Source organism: Mastigoproctus giganteus, chromosome 2, assembly GCF_048544385.1.
Source record: "Mastigoproctus giganteus isolate SK-2022 chromosome 2, ASM4854438v1, whole genome shotgun sequence".
In the NCBI taxonomy this organism is placed as follows: Eukaryota; Metazoa; Arthropoda; class Arachnida; order Uropygi; family Thelyphonidae; genus Mastigoproctus; species Mastigoproctus giganteus.
Genome location: NC_143576.1, coordinates 72,191,864 through 72,208,582, shown reverse-complemented (window position 1 = coordinate 72,208,582; position 16,719 = coordinate 72,191,864). Strand labels below are relative to the sequence as shown.

General features: G+C 36.8%; 1 protein-coding gene across 3 annotated transcripts in view; it reads left to right on the top strand.

Annotated features, from left to right (window-relative positions):
- The window catches only part of Crag (DENN domain-containing protein Crag), an 878,555-nt gene that overhangs the window by 272,471 nt on the left and 589,365 nt on the right, over positions 1 to 16,719 (top strand). For all 3 annotated transcript variants that reach the window (XM_090389072.1, XM_090389068.1, XM_090389077.1), the window contains 2 exons: positions 793 to 886; positions 14,560 to 14,641. In XM_090389072.1, the coding sequence (XP_090245198.1) occupies positions 793 to 886; positions 14,560 to 14,641 (176 nt within the window). The remainder of the gene's footprint in view (positions 1 to 792; positions 887 to 14,559; positions 14,642 to 16,719) is intronic.

Below are 16,719 nucleotides of genomic sequence, written 5' to 3'. Positions count from 1 at the left end.
GTCACATGGTTGTGACGTCATACTATTAAAAAATTCCAAAAAATTAGAACTCGAGATATCGTACTGGTCACAAAAAATGCGTCACACACTCTAATCTAATCATACTACTAGTGAGTGTCCCACACAGACTAGTGGTCTCAGCATGGGAAGCACCTCTGGCAGATGCTGCGGGTGACGTCACTTACGTGACCGATCAATTTACTTGGTAGGTACCCTCCCCCCAAAAGGATGTTTCACATCAAAAAGTCGGCAAAAGTGCGAGCCCATTGTCAAAATATTCACAGCTCGCCACTGGTTAAGGGTGCAATTTGGTTCTTTAAAATATTACTGCGGTTTTTCGGTCAGTTCAAGAAGACATGATTGAAGAACAGACACTATTCTTGAACACGAATTTGATTAAATAGAATTTGTGGACTTCTGGATAAGGTGACATGAAGAATACTCACGAATTGTTAAAGATATCACAACAACCTTTGCATCAGTATATATTTGCAAACCTGAACTTTCATTGCTATGGTAATTACAAAGAATATAGGATAGTTGCATTTTAATGCAAATCTAAAAATTGCTATTAAAAATAGAACTGATAATTGTGTACAAATATGCAATTGCATCCATCTCATTAAAATGAAATAAATTTGAAGTTCATATCACTTATTTTATGCAACACTTGGAATTTTTTTGTAACGAAAAGTAATTTATTTTTTTATTAGTAACACAAACACACTGAAATAATGAGTTTAGAGTATTACTTAATGCACTCTCCTCCACCCACCCATCCTTATTTTGCAGCTAATCTTTCCATTTCACTGGCAGTGCCCATATATTCCACTTTGTCCTATAGGGCTTTCTGATGTCTTGAGTGCTCCTTTACCATTTATTGTGGGTAAGTATTTCTTTATTCTCAAAAAGAACTTTTTACTAATAATTTTTTTTTAATAAACTGAATGCTGTTCATGAAACTAAAATTATTTTTTGATGATCTCTCTCTCTCAGGGTAAGTCTGGGAATTTTTTTTTTTTTTTTTTTTTTTGGTTGGTGCAGCATAAGCCTCAAGCTTCCTTGCACCATATGGCTAATAATAAATAAAACAAAAAAAATTAACAATGAACATAACAATTGCAAAATAAACAAAAAACAATAAATGATCTATGTAATATCAAATGATCTATGTAATCTGGTTATATCAAATTATCTTCTATAAGTAGATTATAGACCTAGTCAGGATCCTTAGTTTATTCTAAATTGAGATAGCGAGATTTCGAAGTTAATCAATACTTACGAGTCCGTAGAAATACCGTTCGTGAATTCCCGCCATTTTTACACAATAGCATAAGCTTAGTGTAGTATACTGCATAATATAATATTGTCAATTAATCAGTAAATCTATTAATCTTGATAAACTTTATTGTCAATTAAATTGTATTTTTAACTCTATAAATATATATAACGACTTAATCGTAACAAATAATTAATACATAACTATAGTGGTACACGTGATACGGAAGTTGTATAAAGGGAACACTAGATACCGAAAAAAAAAAAATATATATATATATATATATATATAACATAACTGTTTTGGGATATAACTTAAGGATTTAATTTTTGTTTTAAATTTTATTGAATTAAATTGGAATCATGACTCTGACCAGAGCAGCAAAGCAAAAGGCTCAAGCTAATGGGAGTGCTGTGGTTCAGGGGAGAACTGAGGGGGGCAGTTGCCCTCTGAATCACAGTCTATTAAAATGCACTGTTTGCTTGATGTTTGCGGAGCAGTCGGGTACGGGACATGATACTGCCAAGGGGGATGTCTTTGTGTGTGCACGATGTAAGGAGTGCAAGGAAATCAGGCGACAACTCAGCGTTGTTATGGGCCTTTATGAGACCTTGAAGGACAGGGTGGATGCCCTCGAAGGGAATAAATTGAGGGGCCCATCAAGCTCTCAGCTGCCCACATCAACGCCAGAGCTTGCACTTGGTCATCAGGCAACACAGGGGCAGTCCCCTAGGCAGAATGCGCTGGTCCCACAGGAACTAGTAGTTGTTGGTGACTCTATTGTCAGGGAAACGGGGAACATGCTTTGTAAAAAGGATAGGTGGAATAGGACCAGGGTATGTCTGCCAGGGGCAAAGGTTGATGACGTTGTAGAGCGGATATCATCTTTTAAGGGCACAAAAGGTGATATAGTTGTACACGTTGGCACTAATGATATTAAGAGTAGGAGACCGGCGGAATTACTTAGCAAGTACAGGTCACTGTTGAAAAAAAGCCGTGAATTAGGGTTGAACTTGAAAGTGTCTGCAATTCTGCGCAGACACGATAGGTGGGAGTATATGATGAGAGCCTTGTCGATCAATTCGGCCCTGGAGGGATTGTGCAAGGCTCAAGGGGTAGAATTTTTTTCAGCCTGGACTGTACTTGTTAACAGGAGAGATTGCTTCTACAGGGATGGGATACACTTAAATAGAAAGGGTGCAAGAATATTTGCTGATGCTGTCGAGGCAGTGTTAGGTGGGTCGGAAAACTGCTAGTTGGGGGGGATACAAGGACTAATAGATTAACAGTAGCCACTGGCAGAGGTGGAAGTGATTCTTGCACTGCTTCTATTCAAATGAGCAGAAGTCTGAAAAACAAGATGCAGGATATTTCAGAGACTGCTGGTAGTCATTGCGTTACAAGTAAACACATGGGTTGTGTTAGGGTAGCTAAGAATAGAAACAGGTGCATGTATACATGCGTGTACACCAATGCTAGGAGTTTTGTAAATAAATTTGATGAATTTGAGGTATTGCTCAAAACATCAAAGGCAGATATTGTTGGGATATCAGAGACGTGGTGTCACACAGATATAAGTAATGCGGAACTGGAATTTGGGGAATACAATGTATATAGAAAGGATAGACAGGACAGGAGGGGAGGAGGGGTTATGCTATTAATTAAGAAACACATAAAGTCAAAGGAAGTGAAGCCAGTTGACATCGATGGACAGGGCAGTGTCGAGTCAGTTTGGTGTGACATAAGCATAGGGAAATCAAAATTGAGAGTAGGCGTGTGCTATAGGCCTAATGACTCTGATGAGTATAATAATATATTGTACAGGGAAATAGAGTGGGCCAGTAAATCAGAGAGTCTTATAATGGGAGATTTTAATTTCCCAGATATTGACTGGAATTTGTGGGTTGGTCACTCGCACACTAGCAAGGCTTTTGTGGATTTATTGGATGATTGTTTTCTACATCAGCATGTTCGTGAGGCAACAAGAGGGAGCAATACTCTTGATCTGATTATCAGTAGTGATTCTTCATGCATTAAGAACCTGCAGATAAATGAACCACTAGGTGGCAGTGATCACAGTGTGTTGAAGTGGGATTTACTCAAGGAGGTAACTACCATCAGAGGTAAAGGGAAGGGTTTTTGTTTTCGTAAAGGGGACTATGATGGTCTGAGACAGTATTTAAATTCTATACAGTGGGACCAACTGATGATGTTACCAACAGCAGACTCAAAATGGGAAGCATTCAAGGAACTAATCTTGGTGGCTACCAGGCTTTACATACCAACTAAGAAATATTGTTCAAGGTTTAGGCCTAAATGGTTGTCAGATGGACTAATGAGACATGTGGCAGAGAAGAAAAATGCATGGGATACATACAAATTAATGGGTGACATGGAAGCCTATGATAGATATAAGTTGGTCTGTAACCAAGTCACAAAGGAGATTAGGCAGGCAAAGGCAGACTACGAAAAATCCTTGGCAAAGGATGCAAAGAAAAACAGAAAGGAGTTCTTTACATACTTGAACTCGAGAAGGAAAGGGATGAATCAGATTGGTCCACTGGATATTGATGGTTCAACAGTTGAGGATCCTGCTCAGGTGTCTAAGAATCTAAACGAGTATTTTGCATCTACATTCACGCATGAGGAGTTATTCAGGAAGGAGAATGATGTAGGTAAAGTAAACATTGGCAGTGAGCTGGATGATTTTGTAATAACTGAGAGGAAAGTGGAGGAGAGATTGTTGAGGATAAACATAAAAAAGGCACCTGGGGTGGATGGTATCTATCCAGTTATATTAAAGGAGGCAGCAAAGGAAGTATGCAAACCCCTAGCCATAATTATGAGAGCTTCTTTGGACTCAGGGGAGGTACCCATAGACTGGATATGTGCAAATGTAACCCCAATTCACAAAGGAGGATCAAAGGCTGACACAAGTAATTATAGACCTGTTAGTTTAACTTCTGTTCCAGGTAAATTAATGGAGGCACTGGTTAAAGAAGCACTGCAGGATCATCTAGACAAGAATTCAGTTATAGCTCAGACGCAGCATGGTTTTGTTAAGGGCAGGTCTTGCCTGACCAATTTGATTGGATACTATGATGTAGTCACAAAAGAACTGGATGCAGGGAATAACTTTGATATTATATATTTGGATCTTAGAAAGGCTTTTGATACTGTTGCACATGGAAGACTGCTGCACAAATTGGAGCAGTGTGGCATTGGAGGCAAATTGCTGCTATGGATAAGGGGATGGTTGAGTGGCAGAAGACAGAGAGTGGTAATCAATGGACACTGCTCAACGTGGACTAATGTTATTAGTGGAGTTCCTCAAGGTTCAGTGTTGGGTCCATTGTTGTTTTCGGTGTTTATGAATGATATTGATGATGGGATATCAAGTTTAATGTCTAAGTTTGCAGATTATACAAAGGTTGGCAGGGTCGTTAAGGACACTACTGACGCTATGCTGCTGCAACAGGATCTGGACAGGTTGAACAGATGGGCTGAGAGGTGGCAAATGAAGTTTAACATTGACAAATGTAAAGTACTACATATGGGTAACAGTAACCCCAGAGCAATGTATCAACTCTGCGGTACTACACTGATAGTGGTGGAGAATGAAAAGGACCTGGGGGTAATTGTGCAGGCAGATATGAATTTCTCTGAGCAGTGCAGACGAGCTGCAAGAGTAGCTCATGGTGTCTTGTCAATGATATACAGGAATTTTTCTAGCAGGGATAAGGAGGTGATCATTCCCTTGTATAAGGCAATGGTTAGGCCACATCTTGAGTACTGTATACAGGTCTGGAGGCCTCATTTCAAGAAGGATGTAGAGCTGCTGGAACGGGTACAGAGAAGGGCAACAAGATTGGTAAATGGAACAAAGGGTTGCTCTTACGAAGAAAGGCTTAAGTTTTGCAAATTACGGAGTCTGGAGAGTAGGCACCGGTGAGGTGATCTGATAGAGGTGTATAAGGCTTTGAATGGTTTGAGCATGCTCAATGCCAATGGGATTCTTCATCTTTCTCAGAATAATCACCTCAGAGGGCATAAATTCAAATTGAGGAAGGACGGATGTCGGATAGATGTGCGGAAATTTGCCTTTGGCCAGCGGGTGGTTGGTTGGTGGAACCGACTTCCATCACTTGTTGTTGAAGTTGATAGCCTAAACAAATTTAAAGCTCAACTGGACAGGTATTTCGAACGAACGGAGGGGTGAAATGGGAGAGGGTTTTTTTTTTTTTTTTTTGGCTGATGCTGAATAAGCTTGCTTTCTTGCATCATATGCCTCTACTAATGCTAATGCCAATGCTAATTCCTTCCTTATCTAGGTGCTTATCCAGCTGAACTTTGAATTTCCTCACACTCTGCTTGCACCTTCCGGATTGTGGGACTGTTAGTAATCCTGGGTATAACCTTCATGCACAAGCACACTGTGGGTGACCACCCAGGTGTGAACCAACATAAACAGGGGTCGATGTGTGACACCCACACCACATGGAGGAATTCCGCCCCTCTGTGTTACCAGGCAATACTAGGTGGTAGATGACTCTTCAACCGGTGCAACTCTACCACCACTTTGCTTATTGGAGGCTTGAAGTGGTGCAACCCACGTCTAGGCTCCAGAGCTAAGTTCCGGTCAACCCTTCCCCATCTCTTCCATCATGCAGTATAATTGATGACTTCAGGTTATCATGAACATCATTGCGAGATCCAATCTTCCTTACATTTTGTGGGTACAGCTCTAAAACGGTGTTCGCAGGCGGGTTGCTAGTTAGAACACCGGACTGAACCTATTGGTAACTCTTTAGGAGGCTTCCGGATCAGCTAGTGTATAATCTTGCTACCTTTACTCTGCCAGATAGTGACTGGAGGGAGTCTGAGTAGTGTGTATTCGCATCTCTGTCAAAACTAGATGGTTCTGTTGTCTTCACCCAAGGATAAAGCTGACCTGCTAGCATTCCATTTTTCTTCCAACTCATGTATTAATGATGTTGGTAAAACACCTCCCACCATTCCCAACACACGCCATTCAATGCCTTCTGTGGTCTTCGGTCAAAAAGATGTCAGAAGGATTTTGACGAACCTTGATGCTAAAAAAGCTCCAGATCCTGATGGTATTTCTCCACTTGTTCTCAAAATCTGTGCTCGAGATCTTACTACTGTTCTTTTCCGCCTTTTTTCACTTTCTTATTCCAAAGCTGTTTTTCCTTCTGATTGCAAATTTGCTCATATCCAGTCAGTTCCTAAAAAGGGTGGAAATCCCTCCCATCCAGTTATCTTCCCAATGCAGTTACTTCTGCTATTTCTAAAATAATGGAGAAATCAATTAACTGCCAACTCTTAAACTACCTAGAAACCTTCCGTCTGATCAACGGTTGGCAGTATGGATTCTGTCAGTGTCGATTCACTGGTGATATTCTGGCTTATGTTACTCATTTATGATCAAATTCAATAGAAAAGTTTGGTGGATCTCAAGCAGTTGCTCTTGACATCTCAAAGGCTTTCGATCGTGTTTGGCATAAAGATTTTCTAAACAAACTTCCATCTTATGGTTTGCCAACTGTTTTTTGTAATTGGTAATCCAGATTTTTTTCTGATCGCTCACTGAAGGTGATGGTAGATGGCTCTTTATCTTCTAACTTCTCCACTAATGCTGGTGTCCCCCAAGGATCAGTTCTTACCCCCACTCTTTTCCTATTATATATTAATGACCTTCTTCCATTGACTGGAAATCCTATCTATAGTTTTACCGATGATAGCACATTGCATTCCGCTTTCCATTTTGAGAAACCTTGCCCTGCTCAATCAGCTTTAACTGCTCGAATATCTGCTACCAATTCCTTAAATGCTGATCTTCAGGTGGGACAAAGATAACTTAGTTGATTTCAACCCTTCTAAAACTCAGTGTTGTCTTATATCTCGCAAAAAGGATTCTTCTGCTCCTATGCTTATCTTTAGTGATACTCCGATTTCTAGGCAAAATGATATATCTCTTTTGGGGATTACCCTAACTTCTAATCTCTCTTGGCACAAGCACAATTATAAATATTGCTTCCTCTGCATCCAAAAAACTTGGTTTTCTCTTTCGCTTTCGGCTGTTCACTCTGTACAAATTGCAAATCCTCGCTACCATGGAATATTGTTCCCACATCTCGGGCAGTGTCCCCAAAACCTCTCTCAGGCTTCTAGATTCCATTCAGAAGAAGGCAATTAGGTTAATTAATGACTCATCTCTAACAGAGTCTCTCCACTTGCTGTCTCATAGACGTAATGTTTCTGCTGCTTGCCTTTTCTACAGATACTTCCATGGGAGTGTTCCTCTGAATTAGATTCTATAATTCCTGCTATCTCTTTCAAAACACTCCGAACACGTGCTGCCACCATCTATTTACTGTCCAACTTCAAATTGACAGAATCAACTTTTAATCTTCCTCGTTTATTCTGTTCAACTGCCGTTTTCTGGAACAACCTTCCTTCCTACATGTTTTCTGAAAATTACAGTCTAATGTCAACAAATATCTTTTTTCGTCTTAACTTCCTACCCAAGAATGGTACTAAGTACTCTTGGTTCTAATACATGTGTTTGGAATTATCATAAATATAACAAAAAAACTATGAGCCTGAACCAATTCTAGTAATTAACAGCTCATTAGCGAAAAAAAAAAAAAAAAAAATCCCACTCTATCTTGGACTAAACCTTTTTCTCTGTAATTTGATTTAAGTGTCTCTGATGGATAAAAATATTTGCTAAACATAACATTATATGATTTGCCAAAAACAGTGTAGTTTTTTTCATAATTGCAATTTCTTTTATTTATTTATTTTTGGTTGTTGCTGTTATAAGCTTGGTTTCTTGCATCATTTGCCACTACTAATGCTAAACTTCTCCCTTCCCTCATTTTTGGATTCTAGATAAAGAAAGCATGGTCCTTGGAGATGGTGCGATGTGCAACGTCAGTTTGGGCGATTTCTAAGTTTTTGTTTGCTGAATGTATTCATCAGTTCAAATTTGGAGCCTCCAAAGTAGTTTCCTTATTTAATTGGTCCTGCAAACTCAGTCAGGCCTGTAGAATATATCGCTTGTGCATTGTGGTGTGAGGAAAAGTTTAATCTTTTATTTGATCTGTCAGTCAGTGAGTCCCTGATTCATATATCCCTTCTATTCTTGGGTGGGAGTGCAAAAATAACTTCAAAAAAGCAAACATTTGGTGTGGAAAGTTTCAAATTAGGATTGATCAACACATTCAGCATAAAACATGTTAGCATCACCTAATTGATGTCAAACATCACAAAAATCCTGAGGATCATTCTTCATCTTGGATACAAACATCCTCAGTGACAGTTTAGTATTTTTGCCACTTGTCATTCATTTGGAGAGGTTTGAGTTTGAATTCCAGTCTGACTGGAAGAATTTCTAAAGAAAAATATATGGGTGCTTATTGCAATCTTCAGTCAGTTTGGTGTGACGTAAGCACTGAGGAGTAGGAATGTATTATAGGCCTAATAACTGTCATGAGTATAAGGAACAACTATACATACAAATAGAGTAGACCAATAAATAAGAATGTCTTTTAATGGGGGATTTTTACTTTACTGATATTAACAATAACTTGTAGGTCGGTTTATTGCACACTAGCAAGTTTTTTTTGTGGATTTATTGGATGACTGTTTTCTTTAGCAGCATGTTACTTAGGCAACAGTGGGGAGCAATATTCTTGATCTGCGGATCTGCATTAAGAATCTGCCGATAAAAGAACCACCAAGATTTATGTAAGGTTTTAACTACTGTCTGAGCTGAAAGGAAGAACGTCTGGTTTCATAAAGGTGACTAGAGTGGTTTCACAGTTATTAAATTCTATGCTTTGCTACCAAGTGGTGGTGTTACCAACAGCACCTAAATGGGAAGCATTCAGGCTAGTAATCATAGACGCTACTAGGCTTTATACAAATGAGATATGCTGTTTCAAGGCAATGCATATAAGATCTGAATGAATGTCAAATGCTTGTTGCAGAGAAGCCATATCAGTTGTGTATCAGTTGCATATAAATTATTAGCTGATACAAAAGCCTACAGTAGCTATAAACTAGTTGGCAATTAGGTAGACTAGTTTAAAAAGCAGATTATGAGATCTCTGGCAAAGAAAAGTGGCAAATTCTTCTGTAGTCATCTTAAACACTACAGAAGGACTGGAAAGGATCATATTGGTCTTCTAGATGTGATTTTACTGTTGATGATCCTGCTGAGATTGTTGTTAGATTGAATTGGAATTTTACGTCTGCATTTACAATTGTAGATATAAGTAGGTGTTATTATTGTAGATATAAAATGCACAATTTTTGATGTAAAAAAAGACCCTGGGGTGAATAGGATCTTTCCATTTATATTGAGGGGAAATAGCAAAGGAAATAAGAAAACCTTTAGCCATATTTAACAGAGCATCCTTGGTTTCAGAGGATGTCCCCGTAGACTGAAGATGTGCAAATTTATCCCCAATTCACAAAGCGGGGGATCAAAGGGTGACAAAGTAGTTACAGACCTATTAGTTTAACTTCTGTTCAAGAGAAAATAATGGAGTCACTGGTTAAAGAAATAATTCTAGTCATAGTCACAGAATGGATTTGTTAAAAGGGTGATCTTCTTTGACCAACATGGTTGGTTACTATGATGCAATAACAAAGGAACCAAATGCAAAAAATAATTTTGACGTTGGATTTTAGAAAAGCTTGTGATACTGCTGCACATAAAATTCAGTGGACCTTGCTTTACAATATTAATCTATTCCGGAGACACCATGGTATCCTGAAAATATCGTAATGTTAAACCCAATAACACAATTTTTTTTTTGGTATTTTGTTCCAAGACCTTGGAAGTTGAAATTTTCTCTATATAACTAAGCTATTTATCTCTCTAAAAGGTTATTTTTATAATGGAAATTGCATAAGTTTTTTCTAGAATACTGAATACAGTCAGTCCTCGTATAGCACGATAGTTGTGTTCCTAGAAACCCTCGTGCAATATAAACAACAGGCCCTATGGGGAAAATAGGGTAAGGTGCCGACCACCCAAGATTGAACACACATTTGTAACCAAAACATTACCAAACACAATAAATTTTATTACGTAATAAAATACTTACATATTTTATTGTGACTATTACGTAATAAAATACTTACATATTTTATTGTGACTATTACGTAATAAAATATTGCTAATGCTTTTGCTTCTATCGTAAGCAAACTTGTCTTTTGTTTGATTTTCTATCCAAACAGTTGACAGCTGTTCCATCTCTTCCAATTCTTTGTGTCTTAATCTAATGGATTTTAATTACACTTTGAGTTGTTCTTGCTATGAAAGTTTTTATTTTCTCTGCAATGTCTGTAATGTTTGTAACCAAAACATTACCAAACACAATAAATTTTATTACGTAATAAAATACTTACATATTTTATTGTGACTATTACGTAATAAAATACTTACATATTTTATTGTGACTATTACGTAATAAAATATTGCTAATGCTTTTGCTTCTATCGTAAGCAAACTTGTCTTTTGTTTGATTTTCTATCCAAACAGTTGACAGCTGTTCCATCTCTTCCAATTCTTTGTGTCTTAATCTAATGGATTTTAATTACACTTTGAGTTGTTCTTGCTATGAAAGTTTTTATTTTCTCTGCATTCTTTGTAATTCTCGGTTTTGCCTCATTTAGGCCTGTAGCATGTATCACAAGGTCTTTCATTTCGCTCAAAGTGTTTCACAATTTCATATTTTTTTTCTCTGTGATAGAGGCGGACTGGCCATAAGCTTTACCAGAGAAACCGTGGTGGGTCGTAGGCCAGTGTGATTTTGGCCATAAACGCTAGTATAAGGCCACTACAAATTTTCCCGGGTAAGAATTTTTGATCCAGTCCGCCTCTGTTTATCGATATTGCTTTTCTTTTTCTCTCTGAATCTGTAGTGTCTTCACCAGGACGCTTCCTTTTCACACCTTTTAAGTATTTTACTCATTTTTAAGGAATTAAGCAGAATTACAAAATGAGGAAGCACGCATGATACACATAAACAAAGCTGTGAATGTGTAGCAACTGAATAAACAACACCGTAAAGGCAGAGCCAACTCTGTTAACACCTCACTAGCTCACATTTTACAAAACCAATTTCTGGGAGTTACTGCCATAAAACAATTTCCAATTGCATTCCTGTTAGTGGAATCTGTTATAAACTGGTAGTAAACTCGATCTAATTGCATTTGCGATAATACCGATAGCTGGAATTTTTGTTACTATGGTGAAATGTGTTTCCCCTTCACTGATATAAAAAACAAATACATTTTCAGAATCTTCTCTTCATTCCTATTGTGTTGCTTTCAGTTGTGGTGATTCCGTGTTTGACTGCCATTTCTTATAAACATAAAGGCGAATCGTGCATAAGCGAATTCGGTTTGTGTTATATACGAAATCGTTCCCATATTTATAAATCGTGTATGATCGAATTCTTGTAGTGTAAACACGTCTTATATGAGGACTGACTGTACTGTATTTTCCAATATATACTATGTACCTGTAATCTGAAAAAAAATTTGCCGTAAAATTGTGATGTGTTGCATAGTCGCCAGTTAACATGATCATTGGTTAGTAGAATCAGCTGCTTTATAGAATCAAATTTCAAAAAATCAATTGAAACCATTAAAATGCACTATACTTTAATTGTTATCATATATTCAATTATAAGAATAAATTTTGAACACCATTGTGATATTTTTCTAAAGCACATTTCTGGAGGTCGCTACCATAAAACAATTTGCAATTTCTGGTTTAGTGTGCTTTTCTGTTAGTGTAATCTATTATTACGGGTAGTAAACTCTATCTTATTGCTTTTGCAATAATACCAATAGTTGGAATTCTGTGGGTTTTTATGTTATTATGGTGAAATATGTTTCCCCTTACTTGAAATCTTCAATCATATAAAAAATATAAATAAATTTTCAAATTCTTCTCTTCATTCCTATTTTTTAAGCTTCGTAAACTTGTTACTCTGTATCTCACTTGCTCATATCATGTTAATTGCAGTTTGTGCATGCTGTGTTCTTTGTTATTGATTGCTTCTCTTTTTTACTGTTTTAAATTTTACATCGGCACATGTTAAAAAAAAAAAGAAACAAAAACAAAGTAGGTGAATAGAAATATCAATTAGTCAGTATGTACATATTACAGTATTAATTAAAGTATGTACACATAAGCTTAAATTTATTTTGCTAACCTGTGGAAAATATTCTTCCAATTTTCACATATCTTTTAATTTTGATAATCACTAATATAATTAAGTGTAAATTTGTGCTTTATATCTACTTTTATAGCCTGTGGAGAATATATTTCTTCTATTTTCTCTTATTAGAATCACCATTTAATAAAATTAAAATTCAATTCGCAAACGTGATCACAAAGCTGATCCATACACTTTATTTTGACAATACAATGTTAAGTGGTGCCTCCGTAGCCAGGTGTGCAGGAGCAGCAGTGCATGGCACACACTTCTTGATTAGACCGGGGTTCGAGCCCATGACCACCAAATACGGAGGATGCAGAAAGGTCAGGGAATGACCACCGAATATCACCAGCGCAATATGGTCTTAGTTGCTAATGCTCCTAAAAACCAAATAACAACAACATTGTTAAGTAAATCTCAGAAGAAACAAATAATATGCAATAGATATGCTGTACTCATACTAATGCTATAACCCTTTTTCCGTTAATGAAAGCAAAAGATGGGAAGCAGGCAGAAAAGGTTTACCATGTGAACCTTCTCTAACATTACTGCTGTCTATAAGCATATGCAAATATTTTTATTTGCAGGTAATGCCACACCTCAATGTTTTTTGTACTTCCCTAAATTGTAAGATATATCTATTATGGGGAAAAAACAAAATCATCTCTATATGCAGAAATTATGATGTGGTGTGATATTTTATTTTAAATTCTGTGCATAAAAATCGACTGAAAAGAGCTGATATATTAGTGGAGGCAAAAATTGCATTGCCTAGAGTTATCAATTGCTTCATATACTACTTATCTCATTTGCCTTAATTATTTGCTCTGATTCCTTTCACTTCATAGATGATACTTTTACACAAGTCTGCTGATATTCCTCTGACAAGGAATATCTCTCATATTCCTTGTCACAGAGTTTCTCATTTGGAATCTTCTCTTTTTGATCTCCTCGCTTAAACTCAGTTGCCAAATTGATCTTTTTCCTCTGTACTTTTCCCAGAATACTAATCACTCATAACCTTTTGACTTCTTTTCTTTGAAACTCTACTTTCTCCATTCTAACTTTTGTAACAATGGGATAATTTTCCTTGATGATTTTAATGTTCAGAACTCCAGCTGGCTTCAATTTTGTGGTTATTTGTTCCCAGCTGTTGAAGGTGCTGAGGATTTTCAATTATTAATGGTCATTGCTTTTTGATTTACCTATCACAAAGCAGACAATGCTAACCTCACTGATAACCCTTGAAAGTATGGTTTGAAGGAAAATGTTAGTTGCCCTCTAGGTACCTCTAATCATAATTTGGTGATGTTGACTTCTTCAGTAGCGCCTCCATCTCATGGCCATTCTCATCCTTGTGTGTCTTTTGGCATTACAAAAATGCAGAAGGGGAAAAGCTCTGATTCTTGTTCCTGCTTAAAATTTTCTGAATCCAGTGTTTGCTCATCATGTCAGTGAAATCCTTTATTCTGCTTTTCACCACAAAATCTCATCTCTTGTCTAAACCATTGTTTTTCAAGATAACTGGCTTATGTTTAAATATCCAGCTTCATTTTCTGCCTATATGGAGACTTTCATCAGTTGGTTAGGAATTATTAATTAATTCAAACTTGGTTTTGAACAGGCTAAGAGCAGAAAACTTGCTTTTTGTGAAAACATTAATTGAGCATTTTGGTCTCTTGCCAAAGCTATTGGCTACAACTTGTGTCCAATTTTACTTCTACTTCTTTTTACAATAACAACTTGATGTTTTATTGCCTCCTACCATACCTATTTCCTACCACCATTGACTGATGGCAAAGTGTGCTGTTTTATGTTCCTGTTAGCTAAATTCATTATTTGAAGTGAATGCATAAATTTTACTAAGCAAATTTATCTTGATAAGTAATACCATGTGAAAAGGATTCATAGCTTTTGGGTTTCATAATGTGTATGTAAATTTTGAATGTGAACTGTAAGGAATTATTTTAATTGCAAAGAAAATGTTTTTCTTTTATTTTTGTTCTTTTTCAGGTGTGGATTCAAGATACTTTGATTTATATGATCCACCTGATGATGTAACCTGTGTTGACCTTGATACAAATTCCATTCATTTGTAAGTAATTTGTTTATACATATGAAATGGTAATTTGATTTGAATTTTCATATCAGTTTGGAATTTTCATATCAATTTTCATAATTATTGTTATGAATGAATAGAAATTTTCTAAAGATGTTATTTACATAAGAAATATATATATATATATATCTGTTTTTACTCTTTACTATAATCTCTTATATTTTACACACACACACACACACACACACACACACACACACACACACACACACACACACACACACACACACACACACACACTTTCTGTGGTACCTCCGTAGCCAGGTGGGAAGGAGCAGTGCGTAGCACACGCTTCTTGATTAGACCAGGGTTCGAGCCCATCACCACCAAATACGGAGGATGCGGAAAGGTCAGGGAATGACCACCGCATATCCCGGAGTAATATGGCCTTAGTTGCTAATGCTCCTTAAAAAAAAAAACTGATTAACAAATAACACACTTTCTGTACCTATTTGTATGTAGTGATCACAGACAATGTTATAGCAGTTTAGCTAACAGGAGGTAAAATTAGGATAGAAATAGACACTCTGCCCTTATATAAACTAATAGTCCAGAGTGTGGACCTGAATTAGTTGGAGGAAAGTGAACAGTATATGAATGAAGAATATAATGTTAATACACAGGTTATTTGGGAGCATGATTTTCCATCTGTTCTAGTAACTACCGCTCATAATTATTACTATCAAATAAGTAAGGATAGCACTCTGGTCCAGCCAAGCTAAAGGAGTTTATGTTATTTAAATGATGAAAAAAAATATATATAAAATACTTAATATAAAATATGTAAAAAATTTAAATAATAATAAAATATAAACTGTGGCTTTAGCAAAGGAATAAAATTAAAAATGTTACAAGCTCAATGAAAATGGAGATAACAAATCTGAAAAAGTTAAGTTTAATATGAATGAATTATTTTAAATACACAATTTTTATGAATTGTGAGATATAAGGGTTAAGATGAAGGTAGGTGGTTAGCTTGATGGCGTTTTTGAAGATTCAAATACTGTTTATTCTGGAGAGTTTAGATAGACAATATAGAGTGGCTCTGGTTGCCTTGGATGGAATTCACCACTGAAGAAAGTTCCAAGTGTTAAGGAAGTCATGTAGGCTCTTCAGCATACATGATAGGCTGAAGGACAGATTTCAGGATGAAAAATCATATTAGTGATGCATAGAGGAAGTGATGTAGGATAGAGATAGAAAAATATTTCCATATAGCATTTGAATTATGAATGAGAGTAAAGTCACACTTCATAAACCAAAATGCCCTTAGATTGGTAGGTCGAAGCTTTGTGCAGTGGAAGAGAAAGTTGGAATCCATATGTACTCCTAAGAATTTAATCTGGTTTTCAGGACAGATCAATTTAGATTTGTATTCTAACTTGTAGAAAAAGGAGATTGTAAGGATTAAGGGGCCTTGCATGCAAACCAAAAAGATCATAATCCAGAAAGGTATCAATCAGTTATTGAGCCTTACATAATGAATCAAAAAGGATGACATTGCTGGAAGGGAATGGAAAATCCAGAAAAATGTCTCAGCATAAGAGGTGAATTTCAGGTGATTTGAAAGAAGAGGAAAGAACTGCTGACAAGAACAAAGCTGAGAGGCTTCCTTGGAGCAGGCCTAAGCTAATGTTCCAAATACAGGTTATGGATTTGTTAGAGAAGGTAAGAGTGCAATCTTATATTCTCTAATAGAGTTGAACCACTTTCAGCAGGGACCTGAGATGCAATTAATAGTTCTGGAGCAGAGATATCAGAGGATCAATAGCAACAGGTCAAAGGAATTAAAATGGGGGGGGGGGGCATCAAGTTCTCAGCTGACCAATTCAGCACAGCAGCAGAATGTGCTGGTACCACAGGAGCTAGTTATAGTTGGAGACTCAATTGTCAGGGAAACAAGTCAGGGGCATCAAGTTCTCAGCTGACCAATTCAATGCCAGAGCTCACTCTTATGCCAGGAACGACAGCAGCAGAATGTGCTGGTACCACAGGAGCTAGTTATAGTTGGAGATTCAATTGTCAGGGAAACGGGAAATATATTGTGCAAAGGG